This window comes from Chironomus tepperi, unplaced genomic scaffold (genome assembly GCF_022539635.2).
Source record: "Chironomus tepperi strain 1889 unplaced genomic scaffold, CSIRO-AGI_Ctep_v1 contig_100, whole genome shotgun sequence".
In the NCBI taxonomy this organism is placed as follows: Eukaryota; Metazoa; Arthropoda; class Insecta; order Diptera; family Chironomidae; genus Chironomus; species Chironomus tepperi.
The window spans coordinates 575704-596954 of record NW_027226222.1 but is presented as its reverse complement, the minus strand read 5'-3'; the positions used below and the strand labels follow the sequence as shown (position 1 = coordinate 596954).

General features: G+C 30.7%; 6 protein-coding genes across 6 annotated transcripts; 3 read left to right on the top strand and 3 right to left on the bottom strand.

The window, feature by feature from the left end:
* Nucleotides 1–51: 51 nt before the first annotated feature.
* On the bottom strand, nucleotides 52–3883 carry GAPcenA (GTPase activating protein and centrosome-associated). Its single transcript, XM_070635915.1, has 8 exons — nucleotides 3418–3883; nucleotides 3230–3353; nucleotides 2119–3160; nucleotides 1906–2063; nucleotides 1540–1847; nucleotides 1300–1478; nucleotides 651–1220; nucleotides 52–573 (listed from the first exon to the last, which is right to left on the bottom strand). Exons 1-8 carry the CDS (start codon nucleotides 3713–3715, stop codon nucleotides 226–228), a joined length of 3027 nt encoding a protein of 1008 aa, XP_070492016.1. The 5' UTR covers nucleotides 3716–3883; the 3' UTR covers nucleotides 52–225.
* Nucleotides 3884–4406: 523 nt separating this feature from the next.
* LOC139087181 (E3 ubiquitin-protein ligase cblA) lies at nucleotides 4407–7349 on the top strand. Its single transcript, XM_070635921.1, has 3 exons — nucleotides 4407–4847; nucleotides 5181–5422; nucleotides 5491–7349. The coding sequence occupies exons 1-3, from the start codon at nucleotides 4644–4646 to the stop codon at nucleotides 6164–6166; spliced, it is 1122 nt and encodes a 373-aa protein (XP_070492022.1). The 5' UTR covers nucleotides 4407–4643; the 3' UTR covers nucleotides 6167–7349.
* Nucleotides 7350–10158: 2809 nt separating this feature from the next.
* LOC139087256 (zinc finger protein 226-like) lies at nucleotides 10159–13773 on the top strand. The gene is made up of 5 exons (XM_070636013.1): nucleotides 10159–10359; nucleotides 10424–12750; nucleotides 12813–12924; nucleotides 12983–13141; nucleotides 13199–13773. Exons 1-5 carry the CDS (start codon nucleotides 10243–10245, stop codon nucleotides 13301–13303), a joined length of 2820 nt encoding a protein of 939 aa, XP_070492114.1. The 5' UTR covers nucleotides 10159–10242; the 3' UTR covers nucleotides 13304–13773.
* LOC139087257 (CDAN1-interacting nuclease 1) lies at nucleotides 13322–14378 on the bottom strand. Its single transcript, XM_070636014.1, has 3 exons — nucleotides 14067–14378; nucleotides 13832–14008; nucleotides 13322–13773 (listed from the first exon to the last, which is right to left on the bottom strand). Exons 1-3 carry the CDS (start codon nucleotides 14276–14278, stop codon nucleotides 13350–13352), a joined length of 813 nt encoding a protein of 270 aa, XP_070492115.1. The 5' UTR covers nucleotides 14279–14378; the 3' UTR covers nucleotides 13322–13349.
* A 507-nt stretch (nucleotides 14379–14885) lies between these two features.
* On the top strand, nucleotides 14886–19509 carry l(3)76BDm (trafficking protein particle complex subunit 8 homolog l(3)76BDm). The gene is made up of 8 exons (XM_070635818.1): nucleotides 14886–15120; nucleotides 15185–15792; nucleotides 15852–17478; nucleotides 17539–18217; nucleotides 18277–18494; nucleotides 18576–18990; nucleotides 19120–19260; nucleotides 19366–19509. The coding sequence occupies exons 1-8, from the start codon at nucleotides 14946–14948 to the stop codon at nucleotides 19409–19411; spliced, it is 3909 nt and encodes a 1302-aa protein (XP_070491919.1). The 5' UTR covers nucleotides 14886–14945; the 3' UTR covers nucleotides 19412–19509.
* Nucleotides 19265–20718, bottom strand: LOC139087113 (uncharacterized). The gene is made up of 3 exons (XM_070635820.1): nucleotides 20317–20718; nucleotides 19888–20098; nucleotides 19265–19830 (listed from the first exon to the last, which is right to left on the bottom strand). Exons 1-3 carry the CDS (start codon nucleotides 20423–20425, stop codon nucleotides 19602–19604), a joined length of 549 nt encoding a protein of 182 aa, XP_070491921.1. The 5' UTR covers nucleotides 20426–20718; the 3' UTR covers nucleotides 19265–19601.
* Nucleotides 20719–21251: the final 533 nt, after the last annotated feature.

Genomic DNA, 21251 nt, shown 5'->3' with positions numbered 1-21251 from the left:
TGTAATGAGATTTAAAATAATCAATAAAGAAAGGCAAATCAAGTTCCTTGTCTAAATATCGTGTGTATTCTGTGTGTATTTTATAATTATATGGAATTCAGAAATTTATGTGCTTTTAAAGTTACATATTTTTTTATGTAATACATGTCATATATAAATTGATAATTTAAGCATGGAATATCAATGTAATACATGAAGAATGTTATATACTATAGGGAGAGATTTTTATTTGGTATCTTCAGTTGAATTAAAGTGAGTAAGATCGGTTATATGAGATTGGAAAGATGGCATGTTCATTGTCATATTAGGGATGTTCATAGAACTAACAACATTCTCAAATTTTGACTTCCAAGAATTATTAGGTGGTAAAGGAACTTTTGCAGTGTTTGACATATTTATCATCTGATGCTTTAAATTTTGATTCTGACATTCAGCTTCTACTTGTGCTACTTTTGCTCGTGCCAAGTCTAGTTCCAATTCTTTTATCCTCTGCTTCAGTGAATAGACATTATTCTCGTTATCCTTAGTACTTTTGCTATCCTTATTATCGTCTACTTTCGTATTGTCTTGTGCCTACATTAAATTGATATAAAAATATAAATTGAATAATTAAGGCATATCCTGGCATATAAAGATAAATTATTCCATACCGTTGGATTTTTTAGTTCCTCTATTTGTTGTTCTTGTCGTTGAATTATTTGCTTATAATCGTTAATAATACTTTCATACTTCTTTTCGTCGCTTTCGTACTTTTTGACTCGTTGTTGGAGCTGATCAATCTCCTTTCTCATAACTTTTTTGTCCTCGTGGTACTTCATTTGATATTGAGAAAGCATTTTCTCAAATCTTTCAGTTTCTTCTTTTTGAATCAAATATTCGTCTTCATACTTTTTCAATTTCTTTGTTTTACAGTCACTTGCCAATCTAATGAGCTTTGCAACTTGATGCTCTTTGCGGAATTTTTTTGGAAGCTGAACTCGAATATATTTTAAAATTGATTCAAAATCCTTTGTCAAAAGCTCCTTTTTGCATACAGTTAGTAATGCTATGGCAATTTGAAATAAAACATTGATTCCGTCAAGCAGGAAGAAATCAACTACGTTGAAAACAAATGCTAATGGGAAGCGAGCAGTGAATAATGTTAAGAACCATTGAGAAGCAAACATATGAACTTCCAATTTTTGATTCATAAAATGTTCATATAAATCTGGCAGTTGATCCTAAAAAATATTTTTAAGCATATAAATTAGTCACCTGCTAATTTTGTTATCATCATTATGAATATTAATTTTAAATTACCCGCATTAAGCATGTAAGTTGAAATAGACGAAGTGAGAGATTTTCGAAATTTTGTTTATAGAGTTCACGTAGTCCATAATCGTACATTATGGAAACAAGTACTTGAAAAGATTCTTCTTCTGGCATGTGAAGTAATAAAGTTGCTGCAATAAATGACAGTCCTTGACAATATCCAATTTCTGTTGTAAAAGAAATAAATTATTTTTTTATTATGTCAACGAGTTTCTTATGAAATCATACCTGTATCATAAACGGAATAAGCACGCGAAACCTTATAAAGTGACTCTTGTCCCGAACCACTTTTTTCGCGAAATAATTCATGTGCTGGGAATGTGCGATGAACATCCCTTAATATAATATCTTCACATTTGGATTCTTTTGTTATCAATAGTCGATATTGATCACTTAAGTCAGCACGATCTTCAGTTTTAGAAAGCTTTTGCCATAGTTGACATCTCAATGCTTCTGGAATTCCGCCACTACGAACTAATGTTTGGAGATTCTTTGGACGTTTACTTGTTGAATTCCATTCTGATAAGACTGGCACCCTACAAAATAAATCTCTTAATATGTATATCAATTTGAATTATTAATATTTTAATTTACCATAAATCGAGACGGTCTTGTGAACATTCCTTGCTCACTTCTCCCGTTCCACTTTGTAATGGCTCGTCTTCTTCGTCGTCTGTCGGAGTGATGTCATCAGCACTTAAATCATCGTCAAATGAGACTATACTTGTTGATCGTACGATTTTGGAAATGTTCTACAATCAGAATTAACGATAAAAATTGTTTACATATGTTTGCAAACGGATATACCTTAATTTTTTGATTGAATGAAGATGACTGTGTTGGTTCCAATATTTCATCAGAGGGATCAATGGAATCTAGAATCCATGTGTTGTCCTTATTTTCCTTAAGCTGTATATAAAACTTTTTCAATAATGGCCGTTTGTTTCCTTGTGTAAAAAGAAAGCTATTACTAAATCTAGATGACTGTATTTCAGAATTATCAATTTTCATATGCGTTTCGATGACGAATCTTACAGGCTCTTGAATGCCCTTAATCACCAAATCTACTGCAATAGTAATCAAATGAGTTTTTTGTGACTCATTCAAAACTTCGAATGGTTTGTCATTCAAACTCCATTTGGCGACTATTTGAAAATCTGGTGATCCTTTGAGATAATTTCCAGGAGTTTGAAGTTCAAGCAACAACATATCAGCTTGTTTCTTTATTTTACCAACTGATAACAACACACCAAAGCACCGCTCAATAAATAATGGTGGAAGATTATCGGAGGATATTTGCTTAACAGTTATGAATATTTCCTTATCACAATTTTGGTGAATCTTAAAGTATGACTTTTCTCTCTGTACATTAGAGTATGAATTTTTTGACACCTTTTCTCGTATTTCTAAGGCCACCAAAAACTCATACATTGCTGAAGATAATGGATTTCCGCTGATATCTGATGTTATAGAATTCATAACAAAATTATCGGACGCCATGCTACAAACCATGCTACTGCTACATGGAGGCTTTCTAAAAGCTTTTGCGAAGCACTGACTAACAGGATTAACTGCTTCAGGAATATTACAACGAAATATATGACACTGATAAACTGCCGTTTCCTGACAATCGCCATGAGACCAGCTAAATGCAAAGCAGGCACCGTCACTTGAGTTTTTCACACCTCGTGCGTAGAATAATATGGATTGAATACCAAATGTGGAATAAACTGTATCACTTTCTTCATGAAATAATATAACTTGCCCATCTGAACAATTTGGAATCGATATTTTCACTTTAACACCAGAATCAATGCTGTTAGTTCCACTATTAAGTTCATTGATGTGACTAGAAATAAATTTTAAATTTATCAATAATACTTTTTCTATGATATCATAAAATGTTTCTATAACTCACTGTAAAATTTCGGGTTCAGATTTTGGTGCTTGTAAATTCACTGAACCTAAATAAACTACATTTGAAAATATTGTGAAATTTCCATCGTTTCTGTATTCCGGATCAATTTCATACGTCGGAGCATCTATTAAAATAAATGAACAAAGAAAGTACAAAAAGTGATAAGACTATATTGATGCTATATTTACCTTCATCTGTATCTGATAATTTTTCCGACTTGGATTTTTCATCCAGACAATCGTAGAATATTGATTTTCCCACCAAAACGTTGTTAGATGATGGAGAATTGATCATTGCGTCGGTAATGAGAGCTTCACTCACCAAAAAGTTTTCTAGGACTGGCGTATCAGCAACTTTTTCGATGTTTTCAATGATATTACTGTCAACTAATTCATAATCATCACTACTTGAACTTTCAGTACGAATTATTTTATTTCCACTTGTTCTGTTGTTGTCAACAACATTCTTGGAGGAATTCTCTTCCATTAGTACTCTGTTTTATGCTCTTGTTATGCCTTTTTAATTTAAATTTACATTTGTTTCAAATTTTTTCTTTTTCGCAATCTGATTTTTTTATTTTTTTTCAATAACAAAATGCATGCATAGTTGGTATCAAGTAGCTGATTCTAAGAGAACTGATTTTAGCACAGATCTAATATCATTTCAGTGACAGACTATCATAACAGCTTAAAGTTACATTATCAAATCAGTTAGAGAGTGCTTTAAAAGTATATACAGGATCTAGCATGATCAATAACAATCAATAATAACAAGAATGTTTGTAACAACTCTGTTAAGATCAGAACACAGTGATGTGACATTATTGACAAATGTCATAGCTAGTAAAAAAGTCACTTTTTCAGTGTGCTATTAATTTTCAGCGCATTTTCTTTGTTTTAAACTCTTATTTTGTTTTAAATAACTTTTATTAGGTTCCTATGATTAATGTTTTAAATTTAAAATTTTATGCTCATGCTGTACATACAACAAAATAAATATCAAAAGTCATCCTTCAACTGATCAACATTGCATGATAAACTTGTTTTAATTAAATTAAGCTTTGTCTAGTACTTGTGCAATAGAGTTCTTTTAGTAAGATTTGATTAATTAATTAAAGTTGACAAAAGTTAAATCCGTAACGTATTTGAAAAATTTGAACCTTAAATTTTCAAAAGGGCTAGTTGATTTTCATAGAAATTTTAATATTTTAATTTTCTTCATAAAAAATTCCCTGTACACTTAAATTTAATTAATTTATAAAAAGTAGCTTGTAAAGGAACTAAAGTGTGGCATAAACTCAAAATATCTGCATTTAATGAGACTTTTATCAAAAAAATCGTAATTTTTCATTTTCCGCTATTATAATTTTTTTTGTGTATAGTTTTTCTATTCTTAAAAAAAATTATTGAAAATTATGTCAAACAATGAAATATTGAGCATCGATGATCAGACTTTAGTCAGTATTATGAACAAAAGGCATCGATCAGCAAAATCCTTTAAATCTCCGCCGCAACCGAAATTTTGTATCAAAGAATCTTTGAGTGATGGATCTAAAGATGTTTTTATTAATGTCCTATCATATTCGCGGATCGCGAATCAATTATCAGAATTTGATCCGGTAAGTTTCGCTTCAATACGCACTTAATTAGTGTCTTACAAAATTGAGTAATATTAGAATTAAAAATTCGAAAACAAAAAAAAACAACTAGATTTTGGTCACTTCCAGAACCATAGACTTAAATCAGCTTTATTTGATACAATAGCTTATTGATATCAAAAGTGTAAATTTGAAAGGATTTAATGAGATTTAATGATAAACCAGGATCTTTATTTTTTCATTACTTTTCTGAGCAACAATTGGTTCAATAAATCATTATGTCCTTATATAAATACAAACTTGTCAGAAAATTTATTACCTACTCTGTAATTCTTATTTATTTATATATTCTAGGTTCCATTGTATGGAGGCATGCAGATCCGATCATTTAATTCACTGAAAAATTCCCTACAAGCACAACAGCAATTAGCATCACCTCAATTACCTCCAACTCAATTAATTTTTGCCGTTATGGCATCGCCAGAAGTATTAAAGAAAACGGGAAGAAACTGTCCAGAAACACCTGAACAATCGAATTTAGTTGAATTAATGTGTGAATTCGTTGAAGCGATGAATCCTGGCCTAGCATTATCAAAGTAAGATATTCAATAACAAAATACGTAATTGATGTCAAATTAACACTTTATTTTTTGCATTTAAACAGAAAACCTGAAATTTTAAAAGATCGAGACTTGACGGGAGAATTAAAAGATATATGGAGTGCTGTTCAGAATTTTAGAGAGAAGGAAAAGTCAGGAGTATCTGATATTGTTGTGTATACAGAATTCGGACCTGATAGTGCAACACCTATATCGCCTATACAAAAGTGCATGGAAGAAAGCATAGAATCAATTATGAACAATGAAGTAAATTCAAATGAAATGAATGCTCAGGAGAAAGCAGCAGAAGCTTTGTCGGAAAAGAGTATTGATTCAACCGCACTAAATAATAATATTGTAGAATCGCCAAACACGACAAGTTTAGAGAGTGAAAATGTAGCTATTGAGAAATTATCACTGAGTGATAAAAAGTCAAAAAATAATAACTCTAATATTAATGAAAATGAATCTAGTGAAAAAATTGTTAAAGTCCAAAATCAAAAGAATAAGGAATCTCAACATCATTTCTTCCCGAAATTTTTGACATCAAGTAAAGTGAAAGATGATACCGCCAAAGATAAGGAAAAGGATAAAGAGAAGCATGACGAGCAAGAGACAAAAGTCAAGACAAAGAAAACCCTTAATTTCTTTCGGCGCAACAAAAGTTCTACGGGTTCACCGACACATAATAATAATAGTGATAGTTCCAATAACGCTAATAACAATATAACAGCTGATTGAGCAAAATGACAAGCTTAAATGTTAAATTTATGCATCAAGTGAGTATCTCAAATGAACATAGGATATATATCTATTTTAAGGATATATATGTAATGAGAGTCAATGAACAAAATTGATCAAAAAAATAATCTTATGCATTATGGTATATATGAAAGAAAATGGATGTAAGAAAAGCAGAACAAACAAAACTTTATAACGAAACATTCATGTAAACTGCCTAAAGCTTCAGTCATTTTTTATTAGAATTTAGTAGAAATATTTTATCTATTAAGGAGAAGATTATGAACAAAAAAACAAAAATTGAAATTTTTTAAAAATTGAGCACACAGGTTTGTTTGTTTCTCGTACTATTTTATTATCATTATTAGAGATAAAACCTAATTGAAATTGGAAGAAAGAATAATTCTTAGATGAATGATGATAGCTTCAAGCCTAGTGCAAAACGCACTAAAAACCTTCTCGTTTTGCTCACAAACAAGTTGTAGCTGAGTGAGAGGCATTTATCTAGTTAGAGATTATAGCTGAGTAAAAAACATATAAAAAAAATACTTCCACTTGTAGTAAAGCGCTAAAGAATAAATTATTTTACAATCAAAAATAGTAAAGAGAGAATCTGAAAGAGTTGCGTGATGCTGTACATATAATTTTTTTGAGTAATGTTTACATTTCCGACTTCTGTGTTTAAAATTTAAGTCATTGAATATTGACTACTGCATTTATTTATTTCTCATTTTTCTTTTCTTCCTTACTTATTCTTAAAATATAACCCTATTCCATGTTTCAACAGACAGTCAATCTAGACCATTACATACACATTACATACTGCCAGTAGAACTGAATTTACATTTCTTTTTTTTTTATTTTTCTACTTTTATTTTAAAAGAAAAATATTTACTGTACATTCGTTAAAAAATAATAATAATAATAGTAATAATAGAGGATCCTCGATTTAAAATTTTATTTTATTTCTAAGAAAATTCTATTCAAATCGAGGATCTATCCAGTAAAAAAAATGAGCATACCGACTTTTTAAGACGATAATAGAATATTGTATATTAATATTTATGTTTTTAAATTATTTTAACTTTTTTATACATTTTTGTATTGAAGTAATGAAAGTAAGTATTACTAAAAAGGTGAAGATTTTAGAGAAATAACGATGAAAAAAAAATATGAGATTTTGTATTTAATAATAATAATAAATAAAATATAAAAAATAATAATGCACAAGACTTGTTAGTGCTTGGAGTTCGCTCAATTGTAGGGTTGCATTTTTCACGCATGCAAAGTGAATTAACTGCTTCGGCAAGCATAAGACAATTTTCACTGTTTTACATTAAAATATCTTAGATCTCAACTTATTACAAAGCGATTTACCTCCAACACACTGACTTTAATAATTATTTTTACAATTTTTTTACTTTTTCCTCACATTAAATATAGATTGCACTATTATCACTACGAGTACGAAGCATGCAACACCAAAGAAGTAGAAAAACATTCGACAAATTAATCTAATTTTCCGCTCTTTTTCGAGTTTCATTTGCAGCATTCTTGTCTTATGATAGTCTAAAGTAAATGACCAAATGTCGTAATTTTTCCTCTTCTTCTCCTTGGTCATCTTAATTTTTACCATTCTATTCTTTTTTGGCTTAATTGTTATTGTATTTAATTGGTATTTTTGCCACTGCTTGATAATTTGATCGTCAGGATTTCTATAAATTAGCGATATTTTCTCGCGTTCATTGTAGCGTGGCGGTGGAATCGGTGCATCGTTAACAAGATTATCATTTCTCTCTTCAGCAATTAACATTGAGTAATACTCTACGGAATTGGTATCAAAGTTGCTGTTGAATGAGTACTTATCGTAACAATTTTTCATAAAAAATCCATCAAAATTCATACTTTTGCATCTTTCATAATCAGATATTGAATCATTGGAATAATAACTAACAGCATCTGTTTGGTTATAGCTTATATTATCATAATTGCCTACACTACTACCGGTCGTATGCATTTCCTTCTTCAAGAAAGCTTTTTTCAATAAAACAATGTTTGAATGGTTCGACATATTTTCAGAGAATCTCTTCAATTCACTTTCCTTACGTTGATTGATCATTTCGACATATTTTTCCAATTCCTTCTTTAATTCGTCTATTTTTGACACTAATTGTGTTGATGGCCCGTCGTCTTGATGATGCTCTTTACATGTTTTTAAATATTGCTCCAACTTTTGATGGATATACTCGATGCATTGAATGTTGTGAAAATTTGAAAGCGAAGATGTCGAAATGGAATCTTCATTAATTTGAGCATTTGGTTTATTGCTACTATTGCCTAAGTCAACAGCTGCATTTTGGTTATTCTCATTATTAAATTTACCATCTAAGGATTCAAGATCATCACTAGAAATATTTTCGAAATTAAGTAAATAAGCGTTTAATATACTGGAATTATGTGACTTGGATGATATCATATGATTTTTATCTGTTTTCGGTGGCAGTGTCTCTAAATAAGTTTCTAAACTACTTTCCAAACGTTTCACATCTAGTTTTTCCTTTCCTCTATCCCATACAGCATTCGATTGCATCTTTTCGTCCACACTATGTACAGTTGTTGTTGCTATTGAGCTAATTCTTTATGAATTATGTAAATTTTTAATAATGTGTAAGATGTCTAGAGTGATTAAATAATTAATTCAAGGTGATACTTACTGCTTTAAACGAGTAACATCATTTTGATACGTCGAATTATTATTATTATTACTGTTGAGTAATGTCTCAAATTTCTTAATATGTTCGATAAACTTGCTATCCAACGGTTCAATATTTTGATTTATAGTATTGCACATTTTAGTTGTCATTGTGGCTGTTTACTTCTTCTTCTTACAATTTGATCACTAAATACAGTAATTAAAGCAAATTATGAGTCTCTTTTTTTTTGCCTAAAAATTATTAAGCTAATGATTATGTTAGTCACGTTTCTTAATTTTTTTTCTTTCAAAATTCATTGAAAATCTGATAATTATATTTTAGTGAAAAAAAAAATATTAGTTTGCAACATAAATTTATGATTGCGACGCGAGAAAATCAATAGGAAAGAAAGATGAAAAGTAATGACTTTCATTTTCATTTTCAAATAATTTTTTCTTTCTCATTGCATATGTGTTATTTTATTTCACTTGATTGATCTAGTTTTCCATGATTTCTTCAATAACTAGTGTAGTGCATTGTTAGATACGACGGATGTGTATTAATCCCAAATTTAATTAACTTAACTGTAGTGTCCAATTTGAGATTAAATTTGATTCAAAAGATTATTTTATTGTTATTGCATATTACATTTGCAATTATACGAATATTCAAAACTATAAACTTTTAGGTATCTCATAATTACGATCGAGTGTCAAAATTAGTAACAATAAGAAACTTTAATTCACCTTAATAATTTTTTTAACAATTAAAATTTAAACTGAGAATATTGCACATTATTTTTTGGTTTGCGTCAGAAGGATGCATCTTTCCTTTAAGATACTTTCGATTTCAGAAACCTGCTCGATTACATCAAGAACAGCTTAATAAAATTATATTACATGCTGTATTTCTCTTATTTTTTATTTTTTTCGCACAATGAGTGAAAGAAAAATTATAAAGAAAGTAAATTTTAATGCTGTTGTTACGGCAAAGCGAGAAACGAAACTACTTTAATGAAAACTTAAGCAACACTTAGCTCGTTGAAGCTTAAGAGAATTGCCTCTCCATAAAATTATTATGTTAAGAAACGTGCGCATATGTATGGATCTATTGAGTAAACTTTATTATTCTCAGTAATGGACATTAGAAAATTTATAAGCTAATAAGAAGTTCTTTGTTGAAAATAACAAATTGTTACTTAAAAGCAATCGTAAATTAAGCATGCTTAGATTGCCAACATTTTGGCCGTTATTGAAAAATTTAAAAATGAAATGAAATGACATGAAGTTGAATTAGTGAATTGATAAAAGTGTAAGATTCTCATAAATATAAAAAAAAATTAATTTTAGTATCAATTAGCTTAATTAAAGTGATAATAAACAGATGGATGCTGAAGATCAAGTAGAAAATGATCCATACGACATATTTGATACTGGAAAATGGCTGCCGAATTGCAATAAATTGACTTGCGAAATTTGCGATCAAAAATTCAGTAATAAGGTACGAAAATAATGAGGAAAATTTGTGAAATCATAATTTAACTTCTCAAAACATATCTTTTTAGCTGAAAATTGTACTTCATTGGTGCACTTCTCATGGCTACAAGTTGTGCAGTTTCTGTACAAATTATGCTTTTAAGTATGACACTGATAAGATCCAGCATGAAATGCAACATATTCCGTTCGGCTGTTCAAATTGTGATCATGAATTTACTACAATTAACGAGTCTAATGTCAGTGAACATTATAAGGAAGCACATCAATCATTTTTGTGTTCTTACTGTTCATCTGTTATCCAGCCATTTTCAAAATATCCAGAACATGTTGAAAAGAAGCATAGCGTAATTAATTATACAGACTTTTCAAGAAATAAAAAGTTATTTAGTTTGGATGGTGACGAAGGAATTAATCGTGACTCATTCTTCAATTGCCTAATGTGCAATAAACGGAAACGAATTGACTTGCTCTTTGGACATTACGTCTTTTACCATAATATATCAATTCATTCGCTCAAGAAATTTTTAGATAAAAACCCAGAAATTTCCATAAACGGTTCTGTATTGAGTGCTGATGATTCTGCTGAAATTGAAGAGACTGGAAATAATTTGAAGGATATGTGCTCTGTATGTGAAAACCCATTCAAATTTGATGAAATTGCAAAGGAGCTACATAGTGTATTTTGTCAGGGATATATTGTATGCAATTTAAAGGACTGTGCACAAGTTTTCGAGAATAAGAATGAATTAAGCCAGCATTTACATTCACAACATTCCTCATTGAGCTGTAAATATGGTTGTAAAGAGACAACTTTATTAAATCCACAGGATATCAATGATCATATGCAAAATTTACATGACATTGTCGAATGCTTTCTATGCAACATAGTTAATAGCTCTGGGAATTTTAAAAATCATTTGAGAGAAAAGCATAGTGTCAATTTGATGACATATGAGAAAGCAATGAACACAACAACCTCAAAGCTTTATCGAGTGGAAAATGCTCCAGGTGACTCGAAGCAAGTGCTGTGTAATTTTTGTGATCATGATTTAACGGATGAAATTAAACAATTTTCGTTCATTAATCATTATCAAAATGAGCACGAAATTAGTTCAATAGAAATTTTAAGAAACTTGGATAAAAATCCGATTATTGATGTCATATTAGATGACAAGAAATCTAAGATTGATGAAGAGTGTTTGAGTAATTTTAGTGTCATCAAGTCACTTGATAGACTGATTGAAACAGATTTTGATACGAGTAAAGTTTGGTGTGTTGGAGTGGAGCATATAGAAGAGAAACCGATATTGGATGACGATGATGAAATTTTAAAGGCAGTTTTAAAATGTGAATTTTGTAACAACTCTTTTGTAGACACTTGTGTCTATTATGAACATCTCAAGGATTATCATGGATTTAAACTTATCAATCTTGATTCCTGCGATAAGTGTAAAATTCAAAATTCAGAAACATTAGTTAATGAAGACAACAAGAACTTTAATTTAGCATTAATTTGTCCACTCGATGCATCCTATCATGTCACGAAAGACAATTTTAAAAATCATATGATTTATGAGCATTCTGATAAAAATTTAACATCTGATTCGGTCTTTTATAAGTGTTATGTATGCAGTTTTGCATACAAAAATCTCAAAGAGGTACGTGCTCATTTCAACGAAAGACATCCTGATTTAAAAATGAACTATTGTAAATTATGTCGATATCGACTTAATAAGTCTCTTGAAAATGATGATCATTTTGTTAGAAATCATGCCGAAGAAGATTTAAAGCGTGTTGAGAAATTTTGCTGCAATCTCTGTAAAAAGGAATTCAAGAAAATGGGAACGGCCAAAATGCATTTTGTCAATTCTCATCGAAAGAAGGACTTGAAGAAGAAATCTTCATTTAAATGTCAGTTTTCTCTGTGCAATAAAGTATTTGATAACAAGGAGGATCGTAAAATGCATCACATATTTGCTCATCCAGATGAAAAAATGTTTGCTTGTAAATCATGTCCTTTAAAGTTTTCAACTAAGAGCAGTCTAAGCAGTCACAACATAATTCACAAAAATGTAATCAACACTTGTGAATTTTGTAGCAAGACATTTTTAAGACGTGACAGTTTCAAGGAACATCTTCTCATCCATTCAGACACAAGACTCAAATGCAGTTTCTGTGAAAAATTATTTGTCCAGCGAAGTAATCTTGTACGCCACGAAAGAATCCATTTACAAGAAAAGCCTTATCAATGTACTTGGGAGGGTTGTGGAAAATCATTTAGTGATAAGGGTGCTTGTACTTCGCATGAAAAAGTACACACAAAAGAAGAAAGCTCCCACTGTGAAGTCTGTGGAAAGCATTTTGCTCGTAAACAGAAACTTAAATATCACATGCGGTATGATAAATACTTGATAATATCCAGCTTATGTTTTAATTGTATTTTATTTTATTCAATAGACTTCATACACTAGAAAATGTTTTGACTTGCGAATGTGGAAAAATCTTTCCTGAAAGTTACTCATTCAGAAAGCATCAGGAAAGTCATCAAAATAAAAGTCGCTGCTTGAAGGTAAGTTATACCTTTAATTAATTAAGTAATTAGAGCTAAAAGTTATTATAATTTATAGTGCGAATATTGTAACAAAACATTTCGATCGGCTAAGTCGAAAGAAAAGCATGAACAGTCTCATAATATTGAAGAGCCTCCAGAATCTAATGTTTTAAGCGATACTGAAATCCAGTGCCATCTGTGCGATTCCAAGGATTTGAAACCGTCAAACATAAAAGTAATTATTCTCAATGTATATAAAATCAAATATTTAATTAACCATTTTTGTTTACAGAATCACTTGATGACGGCTCATGCTATCGTAGATGACAGTTTACATGAGAGTATTAGCACAGAAAATTCGACAATGGAAACCTCAAGCGAATTCATTTTACCGTAGACTTAAAAATAGAGAGGATTATAAATTATTTAAAAATATTTTTTTTTTATTGAAAAGTCAATTTTTCAAAATCATCCTTTGATGGAAAATCGTCAAGAATTATTAAATTAGTCTTAGATTTGTTTAGAATGTTTTCATGAAAACCGGCCCAATAAACTACAATGCCAACTCCAAATCTATTATAATACGATTGTAGTTGATCATTTAAATATCTTGTATGAGATTCACAATCGCCGAATGATGCTTTACTTTCGATCCAATTGATTATTGTATTTTTATACATCGTTTGAACGGCTAAAAGAAGATCCGGAGTTTTATCAAATCCATCACGTCGAAGATCACCTTCATCATAAAAAATCAGTCCAGCTTCTCTTGCCAATTGCTTTAATTTGACTTCGTATTCTTCTCCAACAGTATATCTAACCATATCAATAATTATTCCATCTTGACTATCATTAAAAATACAGGTACTGAAAAAATCATTTCAATTGTTTTAAAGTTATAGAAGTTAGAATATTAACTACTCACAAAACATTAGCACTCAACAATTGATCAGGTATACAATTTGGATCTTTAAGCATTTCTTTAACATCTGTTTTTGAATACAGCTCGTTCAATATCATTCGACAAATTGACATTGGTGGGCATTTATATTCCATTGACATTTCCATGATTGTCTTATCATCCTTAACTCTCTCTTTATACCTAGAAAAATAAAAATTATTATTATTAAATGGATAGTTTTATTTATGTCAAAGCTTACTCTTTTAATATGGCATTCGATTTCAAATGATTCCGTGAATAAAACGATTTAGTGAGATTTTGTCCTTGTTTTGACAGGATGGATTTTAATGCATTTGGAGGGATATCCGGAAATTGACTTTCTAAATCCGCCTCACATTCTATAGCTAAACCCTTATAATTTAATATAAAATTTACAATTTTATCATACACTGATTCCGAAATAACCACCATTACATAAAATTAAGACGAACACTTAATTTAACTAATTTTACAGCATTAATAACTTTCTACAAAATTTTACATTATAATGTAAACAAACCCGATCAGCAAAATGAAAAATATTGTCGCTAAATTCGCTGAATACTCTCTTCTTTGTTGTCGTGTAGACAATATTCCAATGTGTGTTTATCGGGATGTGTTTATATGTATTAGTGTTTTATTGACATAAATCTTTCTCACTATAATTAACTTATTTATCTGTTTGAACAGATCGTTCGCAACATTTAAACATTTTATTTAGTCGGTTGTTTAATCCAGCTTTAAATTTGTTAATTAAAATTAATGGAATAATAGTGGAAAGGAGAAAATACTCAATTTATTTTAACGGTTTTTCGCAGAAAAATTCAAAAATCAGCTGATTCGGTGGTCTGTACACAAGTTTCATAGACATAAATTGTCAAAATTAATTTAGTTATTTATTATTTACTCCTCCAGATCTTTAAATTATTTAATTCACAATATTTTTAGTAAAGGTACGAATAAGTGATAAATGTGATGAAGATATAAAGTTATTAGTGATTATGTGAAATATTGGACATAAATTAGTGATTGAGCCTCATTTATCATCAATTTTTTAATTTTTAGAAATTAGAACAATTTTTATCTTAAAATCAAAGTTATGATTAATTTAACTAATGTTGGTGCTAGTTCATCACCTAAAGAATTGATACAAAGTATTTTCTCGTCTCCATTGATTGGCGCAACATGCTCACAGACCGTAGAAGAATTATGCTTAAAAAACAATTTGACTTTTGTACAATTAATGCAACCTTTTTCAAAGATATCTACCGAAGGTAAGTATTTTACATGAAGACAAGTCATTTTCGAGGATCATAGTAATCCATTGGATGTTTTTAGCACATTTTCGTGACAGCAGTGGAGTTTCTGTATCTGTTCGAGGACTTCGTTTAAATATTTGTGATGTTGATTATCGACCACCTCAGACGTTACTTGCTCGAAAAATGCTTAATGAATCTGTTTCAAATAATACGGAAGTTGAAAAAATTCATGACATTAAACTTCCAAATCAATCTGAAATCATACAGATTCCAGAAAAGTGTTTTTGGTATGATGAGTGGCGAGAAGTATTCTTTTCGGTCCAATTTCCGTCAGATCATGAGTTTACACGTCATATACTCGCATGTCTTATAGTTGTTTCAAGTAGTGATTCTAATCCAGTCGAACAAGCTAATCACTTGACGAAGAAAATTAAGATGATGCAAAATATTACGCCTCCAAAATTACCGAAATGGATTTCTGCAACATCCGACGATGCTTTAAATTGTTATGTTATGCTACATGATGGATCAACGGGCGACATCTCAAAAGCCCAACAAGCGTTTGATAATTTAAAGGGACATTTTGGAGATAATCGATGCTTCCTCATCCAAATTAACTCATTGAAGGAGTCAAGTAACACACAAACTGATCATTGGATTAGGTTTATGAAAAATTATCAAAAGAATGTGAGTATAATTTGAATAAAATAAAGATAATTTTGATGCTTATTTATGTGATATTTTAGGAAACTGAAGCAAATATTGAAAGTTTACCGAAAACACCACAAGATATAACACAAATGCCTAATACAATACAAATAACTGAACCAAAACCCATTCCAAGTTCGCCGCCTGAAATGATTCATCCGCTAAGTCCATTACAAGAAGCAATTCCAGACATGCTAGTTCCACAAACGACTTTAACAATGTCATCGAGTACGAACAGTTTGAGCGATCAAATTCAAAATATTAATCCAAATGTCTGGTTAAATGAGTCAACAGAAATTAATGTTCCTCACGGGGGATTTCTTTCTAATGGTGATTTAGATAATTTAAAGCACTTTGTTCAAGACTTTACAATTAGAGCCCTGATTCCGTATGTTGAAAGAATTGTTGGACAACTCAATGAATCTATTGCCAATAAGAAGAGTGTCAGCAAAAGCTTATTAGGGGCGACAAAACGGTGGTTTAATACGAATAAGCCTGGAGTTGCACCTCAAACTGCTGTCATTTATACATCTGACTCGACAGAATTGCAGACACGAAAATTAGGAGATTTATATTTCATGTTTGGAAATTATAATTTGGCTTTTCAAGCGTATCATCAAGCAAAAAGAGATTTTTATGCAGATTCTGCTTGGCAGTTTTATGCTGGATCTTTAGAAATGGCTGCTCTTGCCGCCTTCATGCAAGGATCTGCTAGTCGAAAAACATATGATTATATGGAGGAAGCAATAACAACTTATCTGACAGTTTGCCGCCTTCCACAGTTTGCTACTCGTGCAACAATTTTAAGTATTGAGTGCTTAAAAACAGCACAGCTTTATGTTGATGCTGCTAAACAGTTAACACGGATGACGAGTGAGGATGCAGATTTGAGATCAGCATTACTACTAGAACAAGCTGCATATTGTTATCTCTATGCACAGCCACCTTATTATCGCAAATATGCATTCCATTCTGTTTTATCTGGACATCGTTATACGAAAGCTGGTCAAAGAAAACATGCATTCCGAATGTATAAACAAGCAGAACAAGTAATATCAAATAGAGGATGGAATTTAGCTGAAGATCACATTCAATATACCATAAGCAAACAAGCGATAGCATTAAAGAAATTAGAAGAAGCAATTGAGTGTTTATCGCATCTGTTACGTCCAACTAGTCTTCAAAGTTCACAACAGCAATCGGGTTTTCTACGTGAATACATAACAACAATGAAAGCTTTAATTTCTCAGTCAAATACTGACGACTTGTTAGCAATATCTTTACCATGTTTAAATCAAACATCCGTTCGTGTTCTTGTTACGTCAATTTCTCCAGATAGAACTGAACGAGAAGTTCCTGCAATTAATATTGATATAAATGGAAGTTTAGAAGAATCGTGGATGTGGACTAAACTCGAAGAAATGTTGGTGCAATCTGCTGCAAAAAAGCAAATAATGATGTTTAAACCATCACGGTCGTTGTATTGTGGCGAAACTCCGTCAATTGAGCATCCCCTGTGCGTTTTTGGGGAACCAATTCATATGACTTATGAGCTTGAAAATCCTATTAAACCTTCTATCCTGTTTGAAAACGTGACTTTACTTTGGGAGTTCAAAAAAGATAGTGGCGAATTGTTTTCAAATCGTGGATTCTTTAAGAATGGAGGTGAGTCTAAACATAAATTTTTGGTAAATTAATATTATTATTTCTTAATAATTCCTTTAGAGTACATACCGAATGAGAGTGTTGTAAAGTGTACAATTATAGATTCTATTGAATTTGGAGAATATGAAAAGAAGCAAATACATATGACAATAACAACCGAATTTGTTGGATACTTAAGAATAATTGGTATCGTTGGAAAGATTTCATCAGTCAGTGATAAGGTTCAAATATGGGGAAAAATAAACTTTAACAAACTTCCAGTAAAGATTGAAGCAAATCCAGCGAAACAGGATTATGATAGAAAACTTGAAATTCAAATATTGCCATCATGTACTGCAATGAAAGTTCGATTCACAGAATTCCCAAAAGAAGCATTGACTGGCGAAATTTTTGAAGCATCAATGGAGATTTATAATTCAGGAAATAGTCCAATATCTGAAATATATATAGCATCAAATAGTCCAAAAGAGATCATTGTTAAAGCAAGTGATAATTGTGAAGTTCCATTGTCGTTTGTAAAAGATTATCGTGATATAACAAATGAACCATTCAATAAGGATAAGGAAGCTAGACGACAGTTTGTGACAAAACTCATAGATAGTAAAGACGGTGATAACTTACTTCATCCTAATGAAATTAAAAGAATTGGATTTTATGTGCAAGCTCCTTTCAAAAAGGGAAAAAAGTCAATCAAAATACTTATTTATTATAATGTGCCGGAAAACTACCCAAAACTTAAGTATGTCATGACTTTGTTTATTGTTCCTTTCATTTTATTAATTAATTTAATAATTTCAGATATCGTTTGGTTCGACACGAGATATTCCTAAATGTGAACGATTGTCTCAATGTTGAGAGTAATTGTAACATAGCTGATGAGGTGTCTGGAGATGTTGGAATCGATGTAGCGGCCAAGAATCTAAACCAAACTCATCATTTGTATAGTATTAACGTTTTATTAGGAGATTTATTCATTTATTGCGAGACATTTTCTTTAAATGCTGATAAAGTTTATTGTAAGTTCGATCTTTTGTTCTGGATTTTTATTTAATTCCCAGTCTAATCTAATATTGATACTTTTCTGGTTTTTTTTCTAGTTGTCAACAATTCAATAGTTAAGGAAACAAAAGACAAATCTGAATTGTTACCAAATGAGTCGCTTAGCCTTCGTTGCATGCTTGATAAAAAGGAACAGACCAATTTAAAGAAAGAAGACTTTTCTGCTGTATTCAAAGAAAGTTTATCATTTTATTGCATACGAACTTTAGCTGAACTTAAGAATGAAATCTTTCAATTGCAACGGACAGACAATTTTATGTTGAAGCATAAAACTAAATATTTTCCATTTACTCAACAAAATATAACTAATGATGATTTAAATACAATAGTTAATGCAAACAATAGACACATGACGATCTGTTTGAATTGGAAAGCGTCAATTAGCGATAACGGAAAGTTCGTAAGGAACGCGTATGGACAGCATTTTGTTCAAATTGATCATCTTTTTGAATCGTAAGTTATTAGCTTTGATACTCAGGGGTCGTTTTCGAATGACATCCATAAAAATATCATACCCAAGAATTAAATGTCATAAGCGAATGACACTGGAAATGAGGAATAAATCAATATTTCCATTTACAGATACTATTGTCCTCCTCGAACACGTGAAATCGGATCATTCATCTCGCACGAGGAAACCTTTAGCATTTATGATTTTCAAAAGTATTTGGATAGGAATTCCAAGACACAGAATATCAACGATGAGTGGAGTGAAAATACAAGGTAATTAAATTTTTGCATAAATATCACTGTATTTAATTTTATTGATTACATTCTACATAATAATAATTGCATACAATTTTTTTTTTTCCTATCTTAAATTTACAGAATGGTTAGTCATAGATGCTTCCTTGAACCACATGAAGTTGTTTAAAAATATTTTTAATTACTATATCCTTTTAAAATTGATTATAGAATATTAATAAAGTATTCAAATGAAACAGAAATAAGAAATAAGAACTATTAAAATCATCCAGCATATCATGTGATTTTATTTATTGGTGCTGTTCCATATAAGAGAAAGTGAAGTAAATGATGACTATTCATAAGTACATAGAGCATGATTAGAAAATTGGTGAAGTGAAAAGATTTTCAAGCTTCTCCAAAGATGTCTTTTGCTTCGTGACTTCAAAGTTAGTCTCGAAAGCAATCATTCCACTAAATTGTGGAATGGAAAATTGAACAAAGGATGAAGAACCGACTTTTTTATTGTCAGCCTTCATCCCTTGTTCCTTTTCAACGGCAATGACCGCTTCAGCATTTTGGAGTGATTTGAAGTTATGAGGCGAGTTCCTACAAAGATATCCAAAAATTATTTTTAATTCATTAAAATAATTATCAGCTGCATACCTGTTATACAAGCCCCAAATGCTATTCATTAGCTTTCCATTGTACTTATCAAGTGAAATTGTCGCTTCTATTTCACCGTATTTATTTGATGAGCGCTCTTTGCCCTGCTTTTTTTCCTTGCTCTGAACGCGAGCCACCTTCTTATCACTATCTGGATATTGATGCTTGGTAGCAGCATAGCAAGACATTGCTAATCTCGACATTTTGCAATCTTAGCGAAAGGCAAAAAATTAAAAATAAATTAATAAAAAAAAAAATCACATCAAGGAACATTCAAACGGAATCAAATGAAAATAAGAATGAGATTAAAATTGTTGAGTAGCCAATAAAACTTTAACCTCAGTAGCCAATCAGTATTGAAAACGAATAGAACGTTCGAATGGTCATGTACGACAAAATAATATAAGAAAGTCTTTGATTAAAACTCACTGTCACAAACAAATTGAGCAAGAATAATGTCACTGTCGTCAAAGACGATATATCCTGAGTTTGGATGCTTAAACACTTCACTTATGACTTCTTTATTTGAATTTATCATGTATAATTATGGATCAACGGTTCTTAGGAAATGTTATTTAGTTCTTAATGTTCTACGATAACTTTATTGATTATAGTAATAGTAATAATAGGAATTAACAGCACTGAATCACTAGAATAGTCTATAAAATTTGTTGCTTGATCTAAAGATCAGAGTTTTTTTTTATTTCAAAAGTATCAAGTCACACTTTTGGAAGCAAAAACAAAATATTTTGTCCGCTGAAAGACTAATGCAAAAATATTTATTGGAAGTCGTTGTGTTATCGCCAACAGCTCGAATAGAAATGAGAGTATATATTTATTTTTATTTGCTTCAGCTCTTGCACACAGCAATCATTGTCTGGTCAAAGGTTATCGCTAGCTGCTCTCTTTTTTACTTGAACGATTCCATTACAAACGCGAGCATTCTAGTTTACACTACTTCTCCTGTTTTCCTTACAAGTCCGTTGGTCCATTACATTTTTACTGACTGAAGATCCTTATTCCTAAATGACATGATCGACCATGATACCATGTTGTTTAGAATCAGACAGAATTACAGGCAAAGACAACTTTCTTGCTCCTATTTCACATATTTGTTACAAATTACTCATCATCCTACAACATCGTAATCTTCTTTTGCCTCATAAGGACAGACAGTTGATCAGAACTATATGCATATAGAACGGGTAATCTCAGCATTTATATTCGAGTACAAATATTTTCATAAAATGATCAAAAAATTGCCAAAAAAACATGTGAGAATTCTCTCTCTGTCGTCATGTGTGAAGCAGCCTAGATTCGATGTGGACGTGACTAAAGTTATTTTTTTTCGTTCACTATTTTTG

Excerpts from the sequence above, each read along its gene's own strand:
- GAPcenA (XM_070635915.1), bottom strand. The coding sequence starts at position 3,715 with ATGGAAGAGAATTCCTCCAAGAATGTTGTTGACAACAACAGAACAAGT. Across the intron at positions 3,161-3,229 it reads TCTGAACCCGAAATTTTACA|TCACATCAATGAACTTAATA; the intron begins GTGAGTTATAGA and ends ATTTATTTCTAG. Across the intron at positions 2,064-2,118 it reads CATTCAATCAAAAAATTAAG|AACATTTCCAAAATCGTACG; the intron begins GTATATCCGTTT and ends TTCTGATTGTAG.
- LOC139087181 (XM_070635921.1), top strand. The coding sequence starts at position 4,644 with ATGTCAAACAATGAAATATTGAGCATCGATGATCAGACTTTAGTCAGT. Across the intron at positions 4,848-5,180 it reads AATTATCAGAATTTGATCCG|GTTCCATTGTATGGAGGCAT; the intron begins GTAAGTTTCGCT and ends TATATATTCTAG. Across the intron at positions 5,423-5,490 it reads CCTGGCCTAGCATTATCAAA|AAAACCTGAAATTTTAAAAG; the intron begins GTAAGATATTCA and ends GCATTTAAACAG.
- LOC139087256 (XM_070636013.1), top strand. The coding sequence starts at position 10,243 with ATGGATGCTGAAGATCAAGTAGAAAATGATCCATACGACATATTTGAT. Across the intron at positions 10,360-10,423 it reads ATCAAAAATTCAGTAATAAG|CTGAAAATTGTACTTCATTG; the intron begins GTACGAAAATAA and ends ATATCTTTTTAG. Across the intron at positions 12,925-12,982 it reads ATAAAAGTCGCTGCTTGAAG|TGCGAATATTGTAACAAAAC; the intron begins GTAAGTTATACC and ends TATAATTTATAG.
- LOC139087257 (XM_070636014.1), bottom strand. The coding sequence starts at position 14,278 with ATGGTGGTTATTTCGGAATCAGTGTATGATAAAATTGTAAATTTTATA. Across the intron at positions 14,009-14,066 it reads TCGAATGCCATATTAAAAGA|GTATAAAGAGAGAGTTAAGG; the intron begins GTAAGCTTTGAC and ends TTATTTTTCTAG. Across the intron at positions 13,774-13,831 it reads TTGTTGAGTGCTAATGTTTT|TACCTGTATTTTTAATGATA; the intron begins GTGAGTAGTTAA and ends TGATTTTTTCAG.
- LOC139087113 (XM_070635820.1), bottom strand. The coding sequence starts at position 20,425 with ATGATAAATTCAAATAAAGAAGTCATAAGTGAAGTGTTTAAGCATCCA. Across the intron at positions 20,099-20,316 it reads TGCTCAATTTGTTTGTGACA|ATTGCAAAATGTCGAGATTA; the intron begins GTGAGTTTTAAT and ends CCTTTCGCTAAG. Across the intron at positions 19,831-19,887 it reads ATTTGGGGCTTGTATAACAG|GAACTCGCCTCATAACTTCA; the intron begins GTATGCAGCTGA and ends ATATCTTTGTAG.